This window comes from Phasianus colchicus, chromosome 24, assembly GCF_987193195.1.
Source record: "Phasianus colchicus chromosome 24, bPhaCol1.hap1.1, whole genome shotgun sequence".
Taxonomy (NCBI): Eukaryota; Metazoa; Chordata; class Aves; order Galliformes; family Phasianidae; genus Phasianus; species Phasianus colchicus.
In genome coordinates, this window is record NC_143459.1 from 4702821 (window position 1) to 4720821 (window position 18001).

General features: G+C 47.9%; 1 protein-coding gene across 1 annotated transcript; it reads right to left on the bottom strand.

Moving 5' to 3' along the window:
* Positions 1–970: 970 nt before the first annotated feature.
* ZC3H12A (zinc finger CCCH-type containing 12A) lies at positions 971–10740 on the bottom strand. Its single transcript, XM_031594886.2, has 6 exons — positions 10584–10740; positions 9878–10447; positions 5663–5802; positions 4677–4911; positions 4039–4145; positions 971–3928 (listed from the first exon to the last, which is right to left on the bottom strand). Exons 2-6 carry the CDS (start codon positions 10402–10404, stop codon positions 2892–2894), a joined length of 2046 nt encoding a protein of 681 aa, XP_031450746.2. The 5' UTR covers positions 10405–10447; positions 10584–10740; the 3' UTR covers positions 971–2891.
* Between the last annotated feature and the right edge of the window lie 7261 nt (positions 10741–18001).

Consider the following 18001-nt stretch of genomic DNA (forward strand, 5'->3'; position numbering starts at 1 on the left):
AGCCACAGGATGTCCTGGCAATCCCTCAGCAACAGCAGAGCCCAGAGCTGGGCACACTGTGTGCCCTAAGTCACACTCAGCCAAGTATCTCCGACTACAACAGCAGATGCAGATCCCACTACAGCAAACAGAAATCCTCACCAGGTTAAGAGGTGACACATCACTTGGTTCTCCCATCACCAAGGTCCTGGCCATGCACAGAGTACCATGAGTTTTCTTGGGCTTCACATAACAGCCTCCAAAGGAGTCCTCTGCAATGTAGTGCTTCACTTCAAAAACCAGGAGCAACTGTTTTCCTTGCCTTTTATGAACTCAATTTAATACAAGGCAGTGGTTATTTTAAGAGCATGAGCTTTAATAAAAGCAATAAAAAAACATGCCAAGTCACATAAGAATATGCTGCACTACAGTACAGCAGGTAGAAGATGCATCTACTGGAACAGGTAGATTCATACTCTTATGCACTTCCTTTGAGCTCTAACAAAGCTTTAGAGCAAACTTTAGAGCAAAGCTTGACATGGCAGTTGCACATTATCATGCTCATTCCTGGCTCAGCTGTGCTACGTAACTGGACAACATGTGCATTTGTTTCCATACTCTACCACAGAACTGCTGCACGATCCACACGTTCTCCCAGAATGATTAGGAATGTGTAATCCCCATCACCTGAGACACCCAACCACACCACAGCTGTCATACTGCCAAGTTAGATGGCCTCACACCACCACACTGCAGCCTCATGGCACCTTAACAACCACTGCATCCCCTGCACAGTGGGTTCACTTACCTCAGTAACTGGATGTGTTACCTACTAAAGCTGTTTGAAGCAGTTTAAAACCTACCACCTTAGCTCAATTAACAACATCCAGCCACTGTTGCTGGTGTTAGATTCAATGCAGATGTCTGAGAGCATCAGAGGAACCTCAGGAAGGCAGGATCATCTCTTCCAAAAAGCCACCAGAGCCCAAAGTTCAACTCAGCAGTATTTATTTATATAACATGAGTTCTTACTTCGCCATGGCTTCCACACAGCTGCCTCCTTTCAGTACATAATCTATATACTGCATAATGATACACAAAGTTCAGTAACATGTCAGCTTTGGAGCAGAAATTGTTAGCCTTCTGACTGCAGGAGTATATCAGCACTCTGTCAGGAAAACAAAACACACCAGGCCAAGTAACACAATGGCTGAGTCAAGGATAGCACTAATGAAAAACAGCATCAAGCAGCAAGTTGTTGGACAATAACATTAAAAACCATTTTTTTTTTTCTCCTGTAATTTACAAATACGCGAAGTATCAGGTTACTTAAAATTAAGAAGCATTTTGCTTACTAACATGAAACATTACTAATTTGTAATGTATCATCATTAACCAGGTATACAGGTTTCTGTGTCCCTGTGGTTTTTATGGCACATGGTGCCTGTTTGGGTAGGTCACTCCTTGGACAGAGGGAAGATGGGTAATAGACAAAACCATTCCTCAGTTTTCCACTGTATTCCACTCTCCCCTTTATGATCTGCCTCTCGACAGCCTTGGTTTAACCACGAGATGGACGTACTTAAAAAAACCCAACACACAAAACACAGATACAATGTGCATCAACAAATCAACTGCTTCTGGCCTGCAGTGCAGGAAACATCCCTGCACCGTAATACAGTGAAATTCCAGGACCAGAACCAATTACTACAGCAATTGTTTTTTGCATATTTAAAATCTATTACAGTATCTACAATTAAAAAAACACAACTTCTTAGAGGAAGAAGGAACGAAAGGGGAACAGCCTTACCAAGTAAGTCTCATTCTACATTTTTGGATGCTGTTACAGTCTGACAAAGCTGAAGGGGACAGGAAATTATTAGTGAGAAGGAAGACGAAGCAACAGCTTTACAGAGAAAAGTATTAAGGAGTCCTCAGGAACAGTGTTGGCAGCAGTTGTTTTACTGAATGCTCAAAACTATTGCTGTTTGAAGACAAAAGGCACTGTATCATAAATCCTCTTTGTCAGTGTTACTCAGATAGCCAAAGATAGGATACCAGGCAAGGACAATGCTTTAGAGAAGCCTTAACAGCATGGCCATCCACATCCTGACAACTGCCTTTTCCAGCAAGTGCCAAACACACAGCTCACTGCAGCTTTGGAGCAGCGTCAGGTCTTCCTTCCTTTCTCTGGATCAACTATATTCCTAGCCCCCAATTCTTCTGGGAGCTGAGCAGCTTGCTGAGCACTTGTGGTATATATTATAGAATTGCCTCACCTCACAAAGCTGAGCTGAAGTGGGAGGGGTATCACTAAACAAGTGCACCAATAAAGTCAAATCTAAGACAGCTAAACCTAACTTCATGTTGAATTGATAATTTAGTGAAGAGCTAGGAACAGCCTTAACACCACATTTCAGTCCTCAGAAATGAGCCTCACACAACTAGAGATCGTATGTTTCACATACATGTTTTTATGTTTCACAAGCCCCACAAAATCTTCCCTCCGTACACCTGCTAATATACCAAGCCAAAACAAAGCTTGAGCTAACGGGAGGAATAAGGCCATACACAGTTTTGAACTGCAGGAATTTAGGGTGTGCCTAACTCACCATGTGAATCCCATAGGAAAGATCTGCTCTGAAACGGCAGCCTTTTCTCCTGTCCTGCACCTAGATTCTCTTCAGCATCCTTTGAGGATGACAGGGACCATAACCTACTCTCACATCTTTAAGAGGGGCATAGTCATGACTAGACCAGAAATCACTGTGAGCTTACCACAGTGGCTCCAGCTGGAGCCTGGGACTTGCAGGGAACAGAGAGGAGCCCTGAAAAGGCAGACGCCATCTATGGCAGCTAGAGTGCAAACACTGCCCACAAGCTTAGCATGCTGGCTACCCTTGGCATCTGCTTCATACACCTGGGTTCTGGGATTTGTAGGTTAATATCTCTGCAGCAAGCTTTTGGGGATCCAAAAGCTGAGGGAAACGGCTCATCACAGCATCAACTAAATGGGGATGGAATATGCCACACAGCTTGACGCGAACATTGGCCCTCTCCTCTGCAAACTGAGGGGAGACAGTCCACTGGCAGGAATCACCATACGTTGGCCCTGGGGCTCTCTGCACTGAGTGAGGATCTCGCACACTGGTAGATCTCACCTGGGGAGGAGGCATCTGGTAGGGCTCAGACCAGTACTCACGAGAATGAAGTGAAGGAAGAGAAGGGGCATTATATTCACTGGGGAGACTGTACTGCCCAGCATTAGCTGGATGGACAGGTACTCCATAGCCTGAGAAAGAGTGAGGTGGCCCTGAGTGAGGTATCTCAGGGTTATACTGCAAGAAGCTAGCACCAGAGGCAGAAGATTTATGGGAACCATGCTTGTAAGAGACCAGACCGTTTTGCTCTAAGCTGGGAGAGTGTGGGTAGACAGGTTTTGGCCTACCACAGGAGCAGACTGTCACCTGCTCAGCATGGGAGTGATCACAGTGACTGGTAGATCTGTAAGGCCACATGTCAGACATTTGGTTCTCCAGAGACCCAATGCCTGAGTCAAGATGCTCCTGAGAGATGTAAGACAGAGAGTCCATATGAGGATGCTGGTACCTTTCAGAGGACCTGTGGCTCCCACTGTTAGCAGGAACACTGCCTGACACACAGCCTTTGATCTGAAGCGGAACATCATTGGGCTTTGTTTTGTGTGTCAAGCTTTTCCTCTCTGCAGAGATCTTCTGCAAAGAGCTTTTATCACTCTCTGTAGGCCCAGAGCACAAGAGCTCTGCCTGGGAACCTCTTTTTCCCTTTTTCTCCTCCTTGACACCACTGGTACTTCTGGTTGGAGACAATCTTGCATTGGCACGGAGTTCATCAGCTAACGAACGCTGGGGCTGATTGATCCTTTCAGGGTGGTAGAATTTACACTTAATTCCGTAAGTACATTTCTTCCCTGCAAGGAAAAAAGCATAGACAGCAAGGAATGACAGCTGAATTTTACCAAATGCATGAGTTACACTTGTATAGGGACTGAAGTTTTGATGTTCAGAAAGCAAGTCTTACCATAAGGGCACTGCTGCTTCTTGTGCTCTGGCACCACAGGTTTCTTTCTCAGAAAGTTATCCAGGCTGGGGCCATGCCGCCCCAATGGATCATCTGGAGGCATAAACCTAAAAAATAAATAAATAAAAATAGAAATTTTAATCAGCTCACTTTCTGGGGTCAAGCTTTCACTTCTTGTAGAAGTCTCCCACTTCACCAAGCATTAAAAGTTACGAGCCCTAATGAACTTTCCCATTTCACTGCAGAGACAGCTCATCACCTGGTACAGACTGGCAAGAAGTACTTCTCTTCAGGCACAGAAGAGGTTTTGTGCTGCGCTGCTGACTAAAAGCAGTACTTGCTGCTGGGCCTACTAATGATAGCGTTGTGAGGAAATCAAGCCCTAGAGCTCTCCCAAGAACTCCTCCAGAGGAGAGCTCCTAGCTGCAAACCACGTGCAGCTATTGACTCCAATTCTTCATACCTTACTACAGGAGTTCTTCCTGTCTCTTTCTTCTTCAGAGGTATCTATGGGATTGTTTTCTTCCGTTCTCTACCACCCTTTTCCCTTTTTCATGCCTCGCTTGCTCTTGCTTCATTAAAAAAGATTGCATGCTCACACAGACCACTTTTAAAGCAAAGGAACATTGGGAACATACTTGTCATTAACAAAGGAATACATCAGTAGACGCTCCTCAATGAATTTCTTCCACTCAGGACGTTCATTCTGCAGGTCCCGATAAGTATCATTAGAAACCACAATGCCATCAGACTCATGTGCCAGTTTCACAATGAATCGATCATCATAGCAGACAACACGTTTGCCCCCAACCCGTCTGGAAGGAGTGAAGACCAAAATCTTCTTCTTTTCCAGGTCACGGAGAATGTACTGATCTAGAACAAACACAACTGTCAACACACATACACAAATGTGCACAGCCCAAAGGTCTTCCCACTGATAAAGAAACATAAGTAACAAAATACATGCAAACTCATTTCTGTGCAACCCTCACCTCTTTCTTCATACTACCTTTTGAGTTTATCAGAGGTGGATTCCCACCTTTGTGCCAGTGAGGCACCTAGACACACTAAGGAACATGAGGCTATTGAAACACAGCGTGTCCCATCTACATCTTGCATACAAGGTACTGATTTGCATTTAAGACTGGCATCTTTTATAGTAACACTCTATGTGCATAAGTTTCTTTTGAGTAGATTTGCTTAGAAATCTCAGCTGCTCATAAGCTGAGAGTCAACTTCCTTCTATTTGAAGAAATCTGACTGTACTCCTATTGAGGTTTTACTATTAGCACACAAACTCTGTACTTTCTAGTGTCAAACATGTTAGTCAAATATAGCATAAAGGTGTTTCCCTGAAAGGAGAATTCAAATGATGAAAGACAAGTTAAGCAGAGTAGTATTACATTCTTTGTTCTCTGAATTATTCCAACTGATCCAGGCAAGAACTCGCTTAAGGGAGAATTTAATGACTTTAAATCTCACTGGTCAGCACAGCTTATTGGATCTCCTACTACTCAGATCTTCCATTCATAAGTTAATTACTAACTACCCAGAACTTTGCAAGCTCATTAAGCAACAAAGCAGTAAGCCTGAAGAGCTGCTCTTGGCTTTCATATTTCCACACCTGTTATAAGTACATCTGGTCGTGGCTGCTCCTTTCTCCAAGATGGCACAAACACTGTAATATCCTTGTGTCCCCTGTCCCAAAACCACTGCACAGCCAGAAGGATACCTCTGCAGGAGAACACCTCTTTATTTCCATGGCTGCAGTGAAGAAGAAAATAAAGGATTTCAATATTCAGGTGATGTACAGATCAGGGAGGCAACAGATTAAGCAAACAGACCCAGCAATTAAAACAACCTTTAGTGCTGGAGCAGTAAGAATCAGTATTACATGCTGATCTAAAGGAGGAGCACAAGTTTTACCATTGCTTTTAGCACCTCAGTACACCAACAAACAGCCAAGTTCTCAGTGGGAAGAACAAAGCAGCTGTAACTGCTTCTTTGAAGCAGAGCCTTTTGCTTCAGCTCTTTATTTTTAGCCCTGAGTACAATGTGATCTTGAACTTCCTTTGTCCTTTTCTGCTAGCATGTGCCAGCAGCTCTGCCAGGGCAAACTGCACTTCCACAAAGTGATTTGCTTACGAAGCTGCTTTGATAACTTAGGGAAAACACACCATTTTGTGCACTCTTACCCCAATGACATCAGCACTGAGGCAGGATGCCTCTTCATTATACTACGGTCCAAAGAATCAGTTGTTGATATTTCATGCAAATGTCCTATTTGCATGAAACATCAACATTTTCCTTAATTGGTGCTAAATGTCCTAAGAGCACTTGGCAGCTACGAAACAGAGTTTAGCAACAGTGTCAGAAACCTCCTACCAATATTAAAAGCTGCTTCATTATTCATTACTCCCTATCAGTAAGTTTGCAGAACTTCTATGAGGAAACTACCAGCTCTGTTCTATCAGTGCCACTTTTTACAGTGTTATCAGCTTTTCTGTTGATAATGGTTCTGGCAGACTTGCAATGTCTCTCTGTTGCAGCCTGATTTGTCATTCTGGGGATCTAAGCCTGCATTTTGTAATGACACCAATACATGTTTTACTATATTGAAGATAAGTGGTGTCAAGCCACAAGATTGAACAGTAAATTAGGGGTATCTGTGAGAAATGTTTGTAAATCTTCACTTTTGTAAGTGTCTTGTATAGACTTGAACAGGACACAGATGTGTTGCTGTGCCTCTGGATATTTGTATTAAGCTCTATAGTCAAAGGCACCTTAGAAACAGGCCCACAGCTCCAGGGCACAGCTGGGTCAGTACTGAAAACTGTGTACATGCTTAATCAAACACATCCTGTCTATTACAGACATACACCAACTCCAGGACACTTACTGCCCAGTGCATTATACAGAACACAAAGCAAACACTACAGCTAGATGTTGTCTGAACGCACATACAGGGCCTCACAAGTGAGGAAGAGGAAGATGAATATAAGCACTGTGTAGTACAAGACAGCCTCCTGTAGCACACGGAGTCAAGCAGGTTGTACACAGGCTTACAGCAGGGCAAGTGTTCTGTAATCAGAGAAGATGCCCCCAAATGTGGAGACTTGAGAGGCAGTGGGTGAAAACTTATCCCTAAAGAGCACAAGTATGACAGCCCAAAAAAAACAAGCCTGTACAAGCAAAACTGAAGCACAGGTTATATGAAATGGCTAAAGCATCTTCAAGCAATGCCAGAGAAGAAAGGAAAGAAGACAGGGAAAGTAACCAGATGCCCCAACACCTCATACAACATTGCAGTATGGCTGAGCTCATGCCCAGTTCTCAAAGTCACAGGCTTAAGTGTTTAACCTGTACTAATTTGCTGACACTTACATTTAAGCTTCTCCCCATTTCTGAAACACCAAACTTCTCAGGCCATCATGAAAATACTTAAAAGCAGTATTAAAATGAATGAAAACTAAAAGCTGTATGCATTTGGATAGAAATAAGCCTATTATGTTATTAATGGATTAAAAACATTCAAAATTTCCCAGGTGTAGGAATAAATACTGCTGCTTCTTTGTAAAGCAATTATGAATCTAATATTATTTTCCAACTGTCATCACATTGTGCTGTACTATATCAAAGCAAGTCCACCAGGCTTCTTAAATATAACCCAGATTTGTTTTGCATATGTAAAAAGCCACTTCCTAGCCGAATAAGGTTAGTGTTTTTTCCCCACCACCCACCTCTACAGCAACCAAATCCAACAGTTTCTGTTTTCTAGAGAACTTGAAAAGTCAAACCCAGCCAACCCTGCATGCTCTAGTTCCAGCAAGCCACCTTTCTCGGAAGCTATTAAGAGAACTGAAGAGTGCTACCAGAAGAATCATTCCAGAAGAACTACACATTTAACAAGAGAACTAACACCTAAAGAGACACTCATCTTCATTAAGAATACCAAGTAACAGAAAGGTTAGCATTAAGAATCACAGGAAAGATTATCTAGAACTCTGCCAGTATCAGATTGCTTTCACTATAGACAGACACAGGTTAACATCCTCTACTTATTTCTCACTTATGAGCCCCTGTTACCACCCTAGAGTCTACAGAAGGTAGCTAGCCAGGCTGATCTGATTTGGCAGCAGCCAAGAAAAAATTCCCTTAGAAGGAAGTAAAAGCTAATTTCCACTATGATTTGCATATGTTTGTCAAGAGCTGTTCAGGGAGGCCGCTGTACACACTGCAAATGAATCAGCAGGGAACATCACACACCATCAATACAGGAAGTTTCAGAATGGAATTCCCCTTCTAGCAAATTGCTTAAAAAAAAAAAGCCAGACTGTGTTTCTCATGTCAAACTCTGTCTTGTCGCCACTGTTATTACTGCCTGGTCCGCCTGAGTCACATCTGCTGTAATCTCTCCTGCACTTTATGGGGTAACTCTCATGGGTAAGAGGTTCCTCGTTCAATCAATGCAACCAATGCTGTTGTTTAAGCCTACCTACTTAACTAAGGTAAACTTCACCACAAGAATCATACGAATCAGCTCCACATCTCAAGTAACCACACAGCTGCTAAGCACAGAACTCTCCTGAAGACTCCAAAGTCAAATATTTTATTCTGTTGACAACAGAGTGGGGCCAGGGAGCATCGTATTTGCATGGGACTTGGAGGATCTGTCAGCTGGTCACACAGCAAATTGTACCCCACCTTTTCTCACTTCTATTCTTAGAACTGCCAGCCATGGCTCAGTGAAAACCACACCTGCAAACAAATCTCCATTCAGCACTTTCACCTTAGGAAGAAGTCTACAGTGACATACACAACAGCTATGTGCACTCATTTCTTTTAATAAGCAAGCACGTGTACACAGGCATGCATTACAAGACCTATTAAACTAAAACAGTGAAGAAGTGCTTCTTAACCACGGTGCCCAACTTCAAAATCTGGTGCATGAAGCTAATGGCACCCATCTGTGTGCAGCTAAGGACAATTCAACATTTAGAGCTGGGGTGTTGGCAAGTAACTCCCACCATAAGGGGACCAAAAGCAAAGGTGAAACGAGAAGTAGCCAGTGCCCCATGACTATTAGGATTCCTGTAACCCTAAATTACTGTCAGACAACTCCAGTGGCCTTCCTGTAGTGTCTGATAGAACCTGCTCTACCAACGCCAGAACATCCAACATGCTGATGATGAGCTGCAGCCCTGCCTTGCTATCACAGCTGTCAGAAGTGGCAGAATTGGCCACTCTTTAGTAGAGTGCCCCGTTCCAAACTCAAGCATCTTCCAGAATGCACAAAAATGCAACCAAAAATACCTGACTCCCAGTCTGAAGACTGGCCTCCAACACCAGAGACGGGATCATATTAAAGCCTTTTCTAATTAACCCCATAATTATGTATTGAGCAACTCAGTGCTACAGAAGCTTATATAAAACTATTAGGTAAGAGGACAATGTATCTTCAGTTATCCCCCTCAGCAGCTACAGGAGGGAAGGAAACTTTGTTCCCCCATGAAGCACATCCACTACTGTCAGAATAGGTACTCTGACCACAGTAAGCACTGGCAGAGACCACAGTTAGAAGGAGCCATCTGGGCTGTCACCCTCAAGAAATAACTACACACACTGGTGATGTACGTTGGAAAATATTACCAGCCACCACCAGAACATCCAGCTGTAGTTTTCTGTGAAAAACCCTGAGTTTTTCAGACCCCAGGCTGTTAAATAATGGCATGCCTCACAGCTATAGAGGTAGAGAAAATCACCACCTCACAGGGGCACTTAAGGGTCACATGAAGCACAAACTACCCCAGAAGGACCTACTGTCAAGCCCCAGACACACCTCATTGCCACGTTGCTTCCATCAATAACAATGGGCTTCAGGTTATCACTCTCCTTCTCCTCCAGAGGTGGCACAGGCGCAGGAGTCTTGTTGGCAGCTCCTCCTCGAGGGACCAAAGGAGCTTCCTTGGTCTCCTGAGGGGCCTCTGTGGACTCTCGCTCAGCTGGGCCATGCTTCACCAGCTCCCCAAGGACAGTGTTGGTATCAGCGTTCAGGCCAAGCTTCCGAAGTACAATGTGAATTTCCTCGGAGGAGTAGCCCAGCTTGCGGAAGAAGTCCACCTTCAGCTGCATCTCGAGGCTGTCGGGGGGCTCCTGCATGGGGCTCCCCACGGGCTCCATGCCCAGCACAGCGGGCCCAACGCCCTCCTCACAGCTCAGAGCCCGGCCCAGGCTGAGGTAACCACTCTCACATGGATCTCTGGAACTCATCCTCTCCTCCAGCCGACTGAACTGCTGTCTGAACACCGGGAACGCCTCACGCCAGCCGGGGCAGCCCAGCAGGGAGGACAAACTGCCCGCACTCATGGCTGCCCTCAGCTGTCTCTCGGCCTTCACTCGCACTCCAGACCTGTGGACCAAAACGACAGCGTTAGGGGCGACGTAGCACAGCACGTAGGGCCTCTCTCTCCCTCCCCACCCCCGGCCTTCAGCCCTCCCCAGAGCCCCCCGCCGGACCCCCACTCCGAATCCAGCCCAGCCCTTACCGGCCTCCCACCGCTCAGCCACCGCAGCATCTCCATGGGGCCAGAGCGGGCCGGGCGGCGGCCCCGCTTTATACCGGGGCAGCGCTGCGCCAACGCGGAAGGGCAGAGAGGGGGAGGGCGGAGCGGCGGCCGCTTCCCGGTCCGCCCCGTGCCACGCCCGGCCGCGGCCCTGAGGCGGAGCGGGGCGGGGAGGCGGCGCGGCCTGCTGCGGCCTAACGCGCGGCCTAACGCGCGGCTCAGCCCGCGGCCTCGCGTGGGGCCCGCTGCGGCCTGCTGCGCCCCCTGCCCCGCCGCCTCCCCCGGCCCCTTCGGTTCCCTTTGGTCTCTTTCCAGCTCCCCCCCCGCCAAGTGCCTCCTTGCAGAATAGCCCCGCTGGGTGTAGAGACAGGTCCTCTTCTGCAAACACCTGGCTTTTATGCAAATCGTGTTGCAATAAAGGCAGATGTGCCCTGACAAGTGCGTTCGTTAGGGAAATTCATTCATCTGCTTCCTGCTCCGCTGCAGAGGCTGCCTTTACTCTCGATTTCGTGATCTGACGCTGGGCTGTGCGTGGTGCAGGAGGCCCACCGAGCCCCAGAGCCAAGCCCTGAGTGAGCACACGTCCGCACGCCCTGCAGCAAACGCGTGGAGCTGCTGGTTTTTCAGATGGCTTTCCAGCTTGTCCTTGGCTGCTGCTCTTCTGAGGTTAAAACCACTAAAAGGTGTGATTTGGAACAACTGCAGCCCTGGCTTTTTTTCTACTTCCTCCCACCAGCTCAGGTGAGGAGCAGCTGCGGCGTTAAGGCAGATACAGGTCCTGTACTGGGTGCTTGCTGAGGGGGCACCCACCTGACCTGCAGCATTAGACCTGCTGACACTCAGCACAGTTAAGACCAGACTTTGACCTATGAGCTGTCGTGAAGCACTTCAGCACACTCCAGTCCACAGAAAACCCGAAACTAGAAAGGGAGAGAAACAGGATAGAGGGCACGAAGTGATGAGTTGTAAAGCTGTAGCCAGCTTTAAGCAAAAGGAATGTGTGAATCATAGAATCACTACGGTTGGAAAAGACCTCTAAGATCACCAATTTCAATCCCAACCCATCCTTACCCTAACCACATCCCTCAGTGCCACATCCCCGTGGTTCTGGAACACCTCCAAGCAGTGACCCACCACTCCCTGGGCAGCCTGTGCCAATGCATCACCACTCTTATGAGAAGAAATATTTTGTAATATCCAACCTTTTCCCCCAGGCACAACTTGAGGCCACCACCTGTCGTCCTACCGCTGCTACCTGGGAGCAGAGGCTGACCCCCCCTCACCACAACCTCCTTTCAGGTCATCGTAGGGAATGATGAGATGGCCTTGAGCATCCTCTTCTCCAGATTGAACCACCCCAGTTCTCTCAGCCTCTCCTCATAAGCCCTGTGCTCCAGACCTGTCACAGTTTTGTTGCCCTTCTCTGGACACGCTCCAGGGCCTCAGTGTCTTTCACATAATGAGGGGCCCCAAACTGTACAGCCACAATGTACAGCCACAAGCTCCAGGCCTATCAGCAAAGGTGTTCCATGTGTTTTTATGTTCTTTGTGAGCTGCACTTCCAGCAGCTGAGGCATGGGCACAGCACTGTTGACACTGCAGTCACCTGATGGACAAGTGCTGCAGGGTTACTCAGGGCTGGCAGTAGTGTTGTTGGCCATAGTGGCCCATCCTGGCTGGAGGTGGCCATCCCATACAGTGCCTGCATGCCACATTAGGCACACAGGGCTGTCTGGCATGGGTTTGTCACACCACGCTGCTGCTTTGACCCTGATGTGATGCAGGTAGCCGTGACTCAGCCGGCAGAGGCTTATCAAACCAGGCTTCTGAAGGAGATAAGAGTACCCGGCGGCAAATAGGACTGATACCAACTGTTTGTTAGAACCACTAGATGGACCATTTATAACTACGGGAATTGAGCTAACATTTCACAATGTGCAAAAATTGTTCCACTCTGACTTCTGATTAATCACTCCTAAACAATTAAATGTAGGTAGTTGCAAATTTGCTTCCCTGAGGCCATGTACCAGAGCCCAACGTAGGAGCAAGGGAACTCTCCCAGTTACAGGAATACATTTGCATTCATCTTCCTTGTGGTTACCCTGAAACAATCATTTTTTCTTGTCTCTGGCCATGTCTGAAACCGCACTGTGTACTCAACAGTCACACACACACACAGGCTAGATTCTGATCAGAGATAATATCCTTAGTCAGTACTTAAGTAGGTGCTTTCCCAACTCTTCTTTCCCTTGGAATCTTCTCCAGTCAGCTTGAATTTAGCATTTGTTTGTGTACTTTTGCTTCCAGGCTCGAGTCTATTGCACTAAAAAGCATGGCCACAGATGTGCTTTTTATAGGAAATACCCCACGCAAGATCCGTAGAGCTGGATCTTTTGATTTATGCAAAGCAGTAACAGCAATCATATGCTGCCTTTTTCATTGAAAAAGAAGCCAGGATACAGAGAGGGGATGTTGGCTTCTCCACCCTAAAAGTCAAAAGGGGTCAGACTCTGGCCACACCCCAGCACAGTCAGTGGTTACTTTTGATTTTTTTCACATTTGCAAATTGCTTTGAAGAGAAAGTTTACTGCAATTGTTTGGCATTGCAAAGACTCTTGTGGAGGCTGTGGCTTCTGAAGACATGAAGATATCCAGAACAAAGCCACTGCTTGGATCACTGATGGACAGAGCCCCCCCCACCCCGTACAACGTGATAGAACCTGTGTCTCATTTAAGTGATGTGGTCTGGAAAGATACTGACCCGCTCTGCTCCACAGCACAGAGGAGGAGGTACTGACAGCAGCAGCCCACAAACATCACTTTTTGAGCAGTGATTTGTCCTGGGCTGGGGAATGCCAAAGGAATTGCACAATAGAGAACTTGTCTAGGAGAAGGAAGGCGTGATCAGAGGAATCCAAATAGCATCAACTCAGTCAGAGACACTCTAATACCATTGCAGAGATTTCACGATGGCACCTGAGCACTTCCACAGCGTTTTGCTGAAATGCACTCTGTCTTGCACACTGCTTCCTTGTCTCGATGCTGACAAGCACCGTGCTGTGCTGGGGAAGTGGTCTCTCACCGCAAAGACGCTGAGTTGTGCGCTAGTCTGTCCCATGTGGTCAGATCCTCATTGATCTGACATCATTTCAGTGTTCTTTCTGCCGGGTTGGCGAGGCAGAATGGGGCACTGGGACAGGTAATGCTGATGCCAGAGGGGCAGGAGTCTGAGCTGGAGGGGCTGCAGGCTTTGGTACGGCAGCACAGAGTGGTAATGAGGAGAGGGCAGAGGGTTGAGCAGAAGGCAGAGCACTGCATCATCCCCTTTCTGTCAAAGGGCAGAGAGCAGCCCCTCCAGCACTGCTGGCTGCTATTTCTGGTGCTCAAGTCTCAGCCCTGTCACTGGAGATGTGCGCCTGCAGGAAAGCAGTGCGGAAATCCCCTCTGCGGAGCACACAGGCACGTGGCCTTTCCTGATAAGGAACTGGTGAGCAGAGGGGGAGGTAGAGGGCTGATGGAGCATGATGCCAGCCCACGTCATACACCAAACCTGGCTATCGGGGTGGACAGCAGTGTGCTTCCTGCTGCGGAAGAGTTATCTTTCGGAATCGGTGCTTTCAGTAAGCCAAAAAGAAACCAAAGCAGCCAACATCATCCAGGGTTGGGCTCCTGCTCCATCTCCTTCCAGTTCCTTGCTGGCTCAATGCAAAGTGCCATTCATCTCCTGTATGGTTTCTTGCTCGCAAACAAGACCCGTAAAGTCCTGACATCACACTTTTCTAGGGATTTTTCTAGGGATTACCACTCCCGTATCTCAGATATTAAAGGAAGAGCCCATTCTCTGGCAAAGCCTTTCATCTCCCACTCGTATACTTAATGCAGTCAAAATAGGTGGGATGTGAGGATCTTACAATCTGCTGCTGGGGAGGAAGCTAGCCTGGGGCTAGCTTCACCTTCCTGGTGAAGGGATGCCAGCACTGCAAAGCTACTGCTCTTTGGCCTCAACTGGGAGCCTCGTCAGCAAAGTGGCCGCCGACCTGGCTTGCCTGCCTACAGAAACCAAAGGCAGCTCAGATCTGTCTTCTTAAAATGGGCTAATTAAACCTCATTTACAAATGCCTATATGGGAACACTTATGTTAATTAAGGACAATTGAGGTGGCCTTATTTAGCAGTCTTTGGGACTAAATTAAACTAAATTAAGGCCACTTTAATTCTGAATGAGAGTTTTATGCAGAGTTTTAATGCTCTTTAATCCACTTTAGATTGTTACTTCATGTTAACTTTCTTAAAAAGCCTGTGTAGACAAGCCCTGGGCAATTAGGGGAAGGCACATCCCTATCTGCTCAGAGCCTGAGCTCATCCAACAGCTGCTGGGAGGGATGGGGCTGAGCTGGGCTGCCCCGGGAGCCGTGCATTCCCGACAGCTCCACAGTCCTAAATCCCACTTATCACAGAGCAGGAAATAGGGCAGACAGCAGTGGCAGCAGCGAATGCTGCGCTGTGTGACCACGCAAACAACTTCTGCCTGAAGCCGTGGAGCTGCAGGCAGCCTGAGGTCTGACTGTTCACTAGGAGATGTGCTCAGTGCCCATGGGCTGCATGGAATTCCATGGGCTCCCTGTGCCAGGGTGCTCAGCCCGGAACAGAAAGGTGCAGGCTTGCCATGGCTGGAGCCCAGGAGTCAGACTGTAAATAAACCAGTGACCTGCCACTGGTCTCACTGCTTATCAACACATGTTCCTGTGTGGTAAGAACAATCACCAGTAGTTCCATGGAGCTCTCCCATCACTGGTGATGTACAGATCCAAGAGGCTGGCAGAGCTGCGGCTGGTTTTTCTCTAAAAGTGAGCAGTGTGATTTATTACATAGTCCTCAGCACATCCAGGAGTCAAAGGGGAAAGCGAGCAATGATTTATGCTCTTTCTTTGGAAGAGGGTCACCATGGCTCATGAGGAAAGCTGAGCAATAACACTGTGAGGAAAGCTTAGCAACATCTCTTTATGGCAGTTTTCTTTTATAGCCACAAGCACTCACATTTATGGAGATGCTGACTGAGAGACCATCTGCTCCTCTCACTCGCTGCAATAAAGACGTCTCCGATGGCAGCAGCATTGCTGGCTGTCAGCGAGTGTTGATCGGCATCGCTCCCCTTGGAGCTGTGCCTGGGCACTGGTGGAGGTGCAGAGCCCTGCTCCAGCCCTGCTGCTCTGTGCCGTGGCCAGAGAGACTCGAAAGGGGCAAAGGTTGCTCGAGGCTTCTGCAAAAAAAGGAAAGCAGCACTAGGGAGTACTAAATGGAGAAGCGTAACGAGGATTTGCGGAACTTACTGCTTGTGTTTTGAGCCTGTATGCCCACAGCACTCGTGGTGTTGCTAACTGCCTTCATCCAAGAGTGTGGGATTCCTTTGCAGCTGCAGAAAAACAAGCTCACTTTTCTCTGAAATGTTCTGTCCTGATTTCCCGGCTGTTAAGGAGCTCTCTGCATGGTGCTGACTCCCCACGCAGCCCAAGGCTCCTTGCACAGCTCCTCTGCTCAGGATGAGGGCAAACCCCTCTGAAGGAACCACACTGGAAGAATTTATGTGGCTGTCGTCATGACTCCTGTACACTTCAATAGACACAGCCCTTGGTGCCACTCTGAGCAGCAGCCTTGATCCCCACCTTTGGTCCTGGTGCTGGTGTCAGCTCATTTCCTCAATGACAGCTGGGTTGGGCACACCCTGGCTATTTATTTCTCCTGAGCTATCCTTCAGAGATCTTTTTGACTCTGTAAACCCATGTCATTGTTGGAAGCTGAAGGGACAGAGCCAAGAGGATCCTCATATTACCCTGGTGCCCTGGAGGCTCCCAGCACTATTGGGTCTGATCTGAGGATGCTGAGACAGGGATCCTGCAAAGGAGCTGCGGAATGAACCCCTTGCCCCACTGGGAACCCCCACACTGAGCATGTCCCAAGGTCTGCTCAGTGGTATCAGCTCACAACCAGGCACTTGCACAGCCCTATGGCGCTGTTTCCCAAACCCACTTCACGCTGTGCTGGCAGCAAGGAGAGGGTTTGGCTGAGCCTGAGAAAGTGATTCACCCACATATCCACTGCGAATCCTGCCCAGGATGCATCCGTGGCTGATTATCCAGATGATTCCTTCCAACTGCCAGCAATGAGTCCCAGCAAATGTTTTCCACAGAAAGACCCAAAGCTTTCCCATCACTCTCCTTTCAGAAGCCCTGCTCTGGACCCTGTTAGGGTAACCTCATGTTTACCACAGCGGAGTCCAAAGGAGAGAGCAGCAACAGACACGAAGAACAAACAATGGTGGGGAAACCCAGGTGGTTACGCAATGACAGTGACAACAGCCAGTGACCGTGTGTTTAGCCCTTCCCAGGCTCTGCTCCTCTGCTGGGAAACACCCGCAGTCCCTTCCCCAAAAACATCTCCAGAATCGCCCCCGCCTGCTCATCCCGAGCATTGTTTGGGTGCAGCATCACAGCCGTGGATTTGCTGTGTTCTGATGTGCCTGGAAGTGTTTGCCACTTCACAGCTAAAAGAATAATGGATGTTGTACAAACATTTTGTGGAATTAACGTAAGATGTTTAAATAGAGTGTCGGGGAAGATTTGATCCCACGCACAGCAGAGTGAAGAGCAGAGGATTTATGCCTAGCACTGAGTAAATACCTCTGGAGGAGTCACAGCCATTTGGGAAGAGGATGTTTTGCATTTAGGAACCATGAGCGTGGTACACGATCCTGCCAAGCTCCCAGCCTACTGCCATGTGCCCCCAACATGCCCCCTAGTTAGGACTGGGGCTGTCAGTCACCCATGGGCATGTCTCTGGAAGGATGGAAATGTGTGGCAAAGATCTCCAATACTTCCTGAGCAAAAGGCACATATGCTGCTCTGTGGTTGCTGCTGCAGGTCTGGCCCCAGAGCTGGAGCATCTCCTGGCTCAGGGGAATGTCACCTGGCAGCAGCTGGGAGAGCAGGAATGGGATGGCCTTTGATGCTGACCCCTGTCTGGACTCTGTACATCCAGGGCTCAGGGAAGGAACCCCCTGGTCCTGCCCTTCTAAAACTCAAGAGCTTCATTTTTGGGGAGTTTTGGGCTTGCAGTGAGCACTGGGGACACGAGCAGCATCTCACTCCACAGCCCTGCTGCTCCCATTAGAGCTGCACATAATTTGCTGTGCCCTGATGTGCCTGGGAGCATTTGAGCGGTATCCAGCACAGCTCAGGAAGCTCTGATTTCCTTCATCCTGGCCAGAAGCACAGGGATGGTGCTGGGACTACACTGCCAGCACAATGTGGGACAGAGCCTCGGAGCCTTCTCACCGGATGGATGTGCGTCACCTGGGGCAGAGATGAGCGTGCTGCATGCTCTCTGATGTCAGTGGCAGTGGGA

Bases quoted from the DNA above. Each gene is read 5' to 3' on its own strand.
- ZC3H12A (XM_031594886.2), bottom strand. From the start codon at position 10,404: ATGAGTGCGGGCAGTTTGTCCTCCCTGCTGGGCTGCCCCGGCTGGCGT. The intron at 5,803-9,877 runs GTGTGTCTGGGG...TCTTCACTGCAG, and splicing joins GGAAGCAACGTGGCAATGAG to CCATGGAAATAAAGAGGTGT. The intron at 4,912-5,662 runs GTGTGGAAATAT...TGTTTGTTCTAG, and splicing joins ACCAGATGTACTTATAACAG to ATCAGTACATTCTCCGTGAC.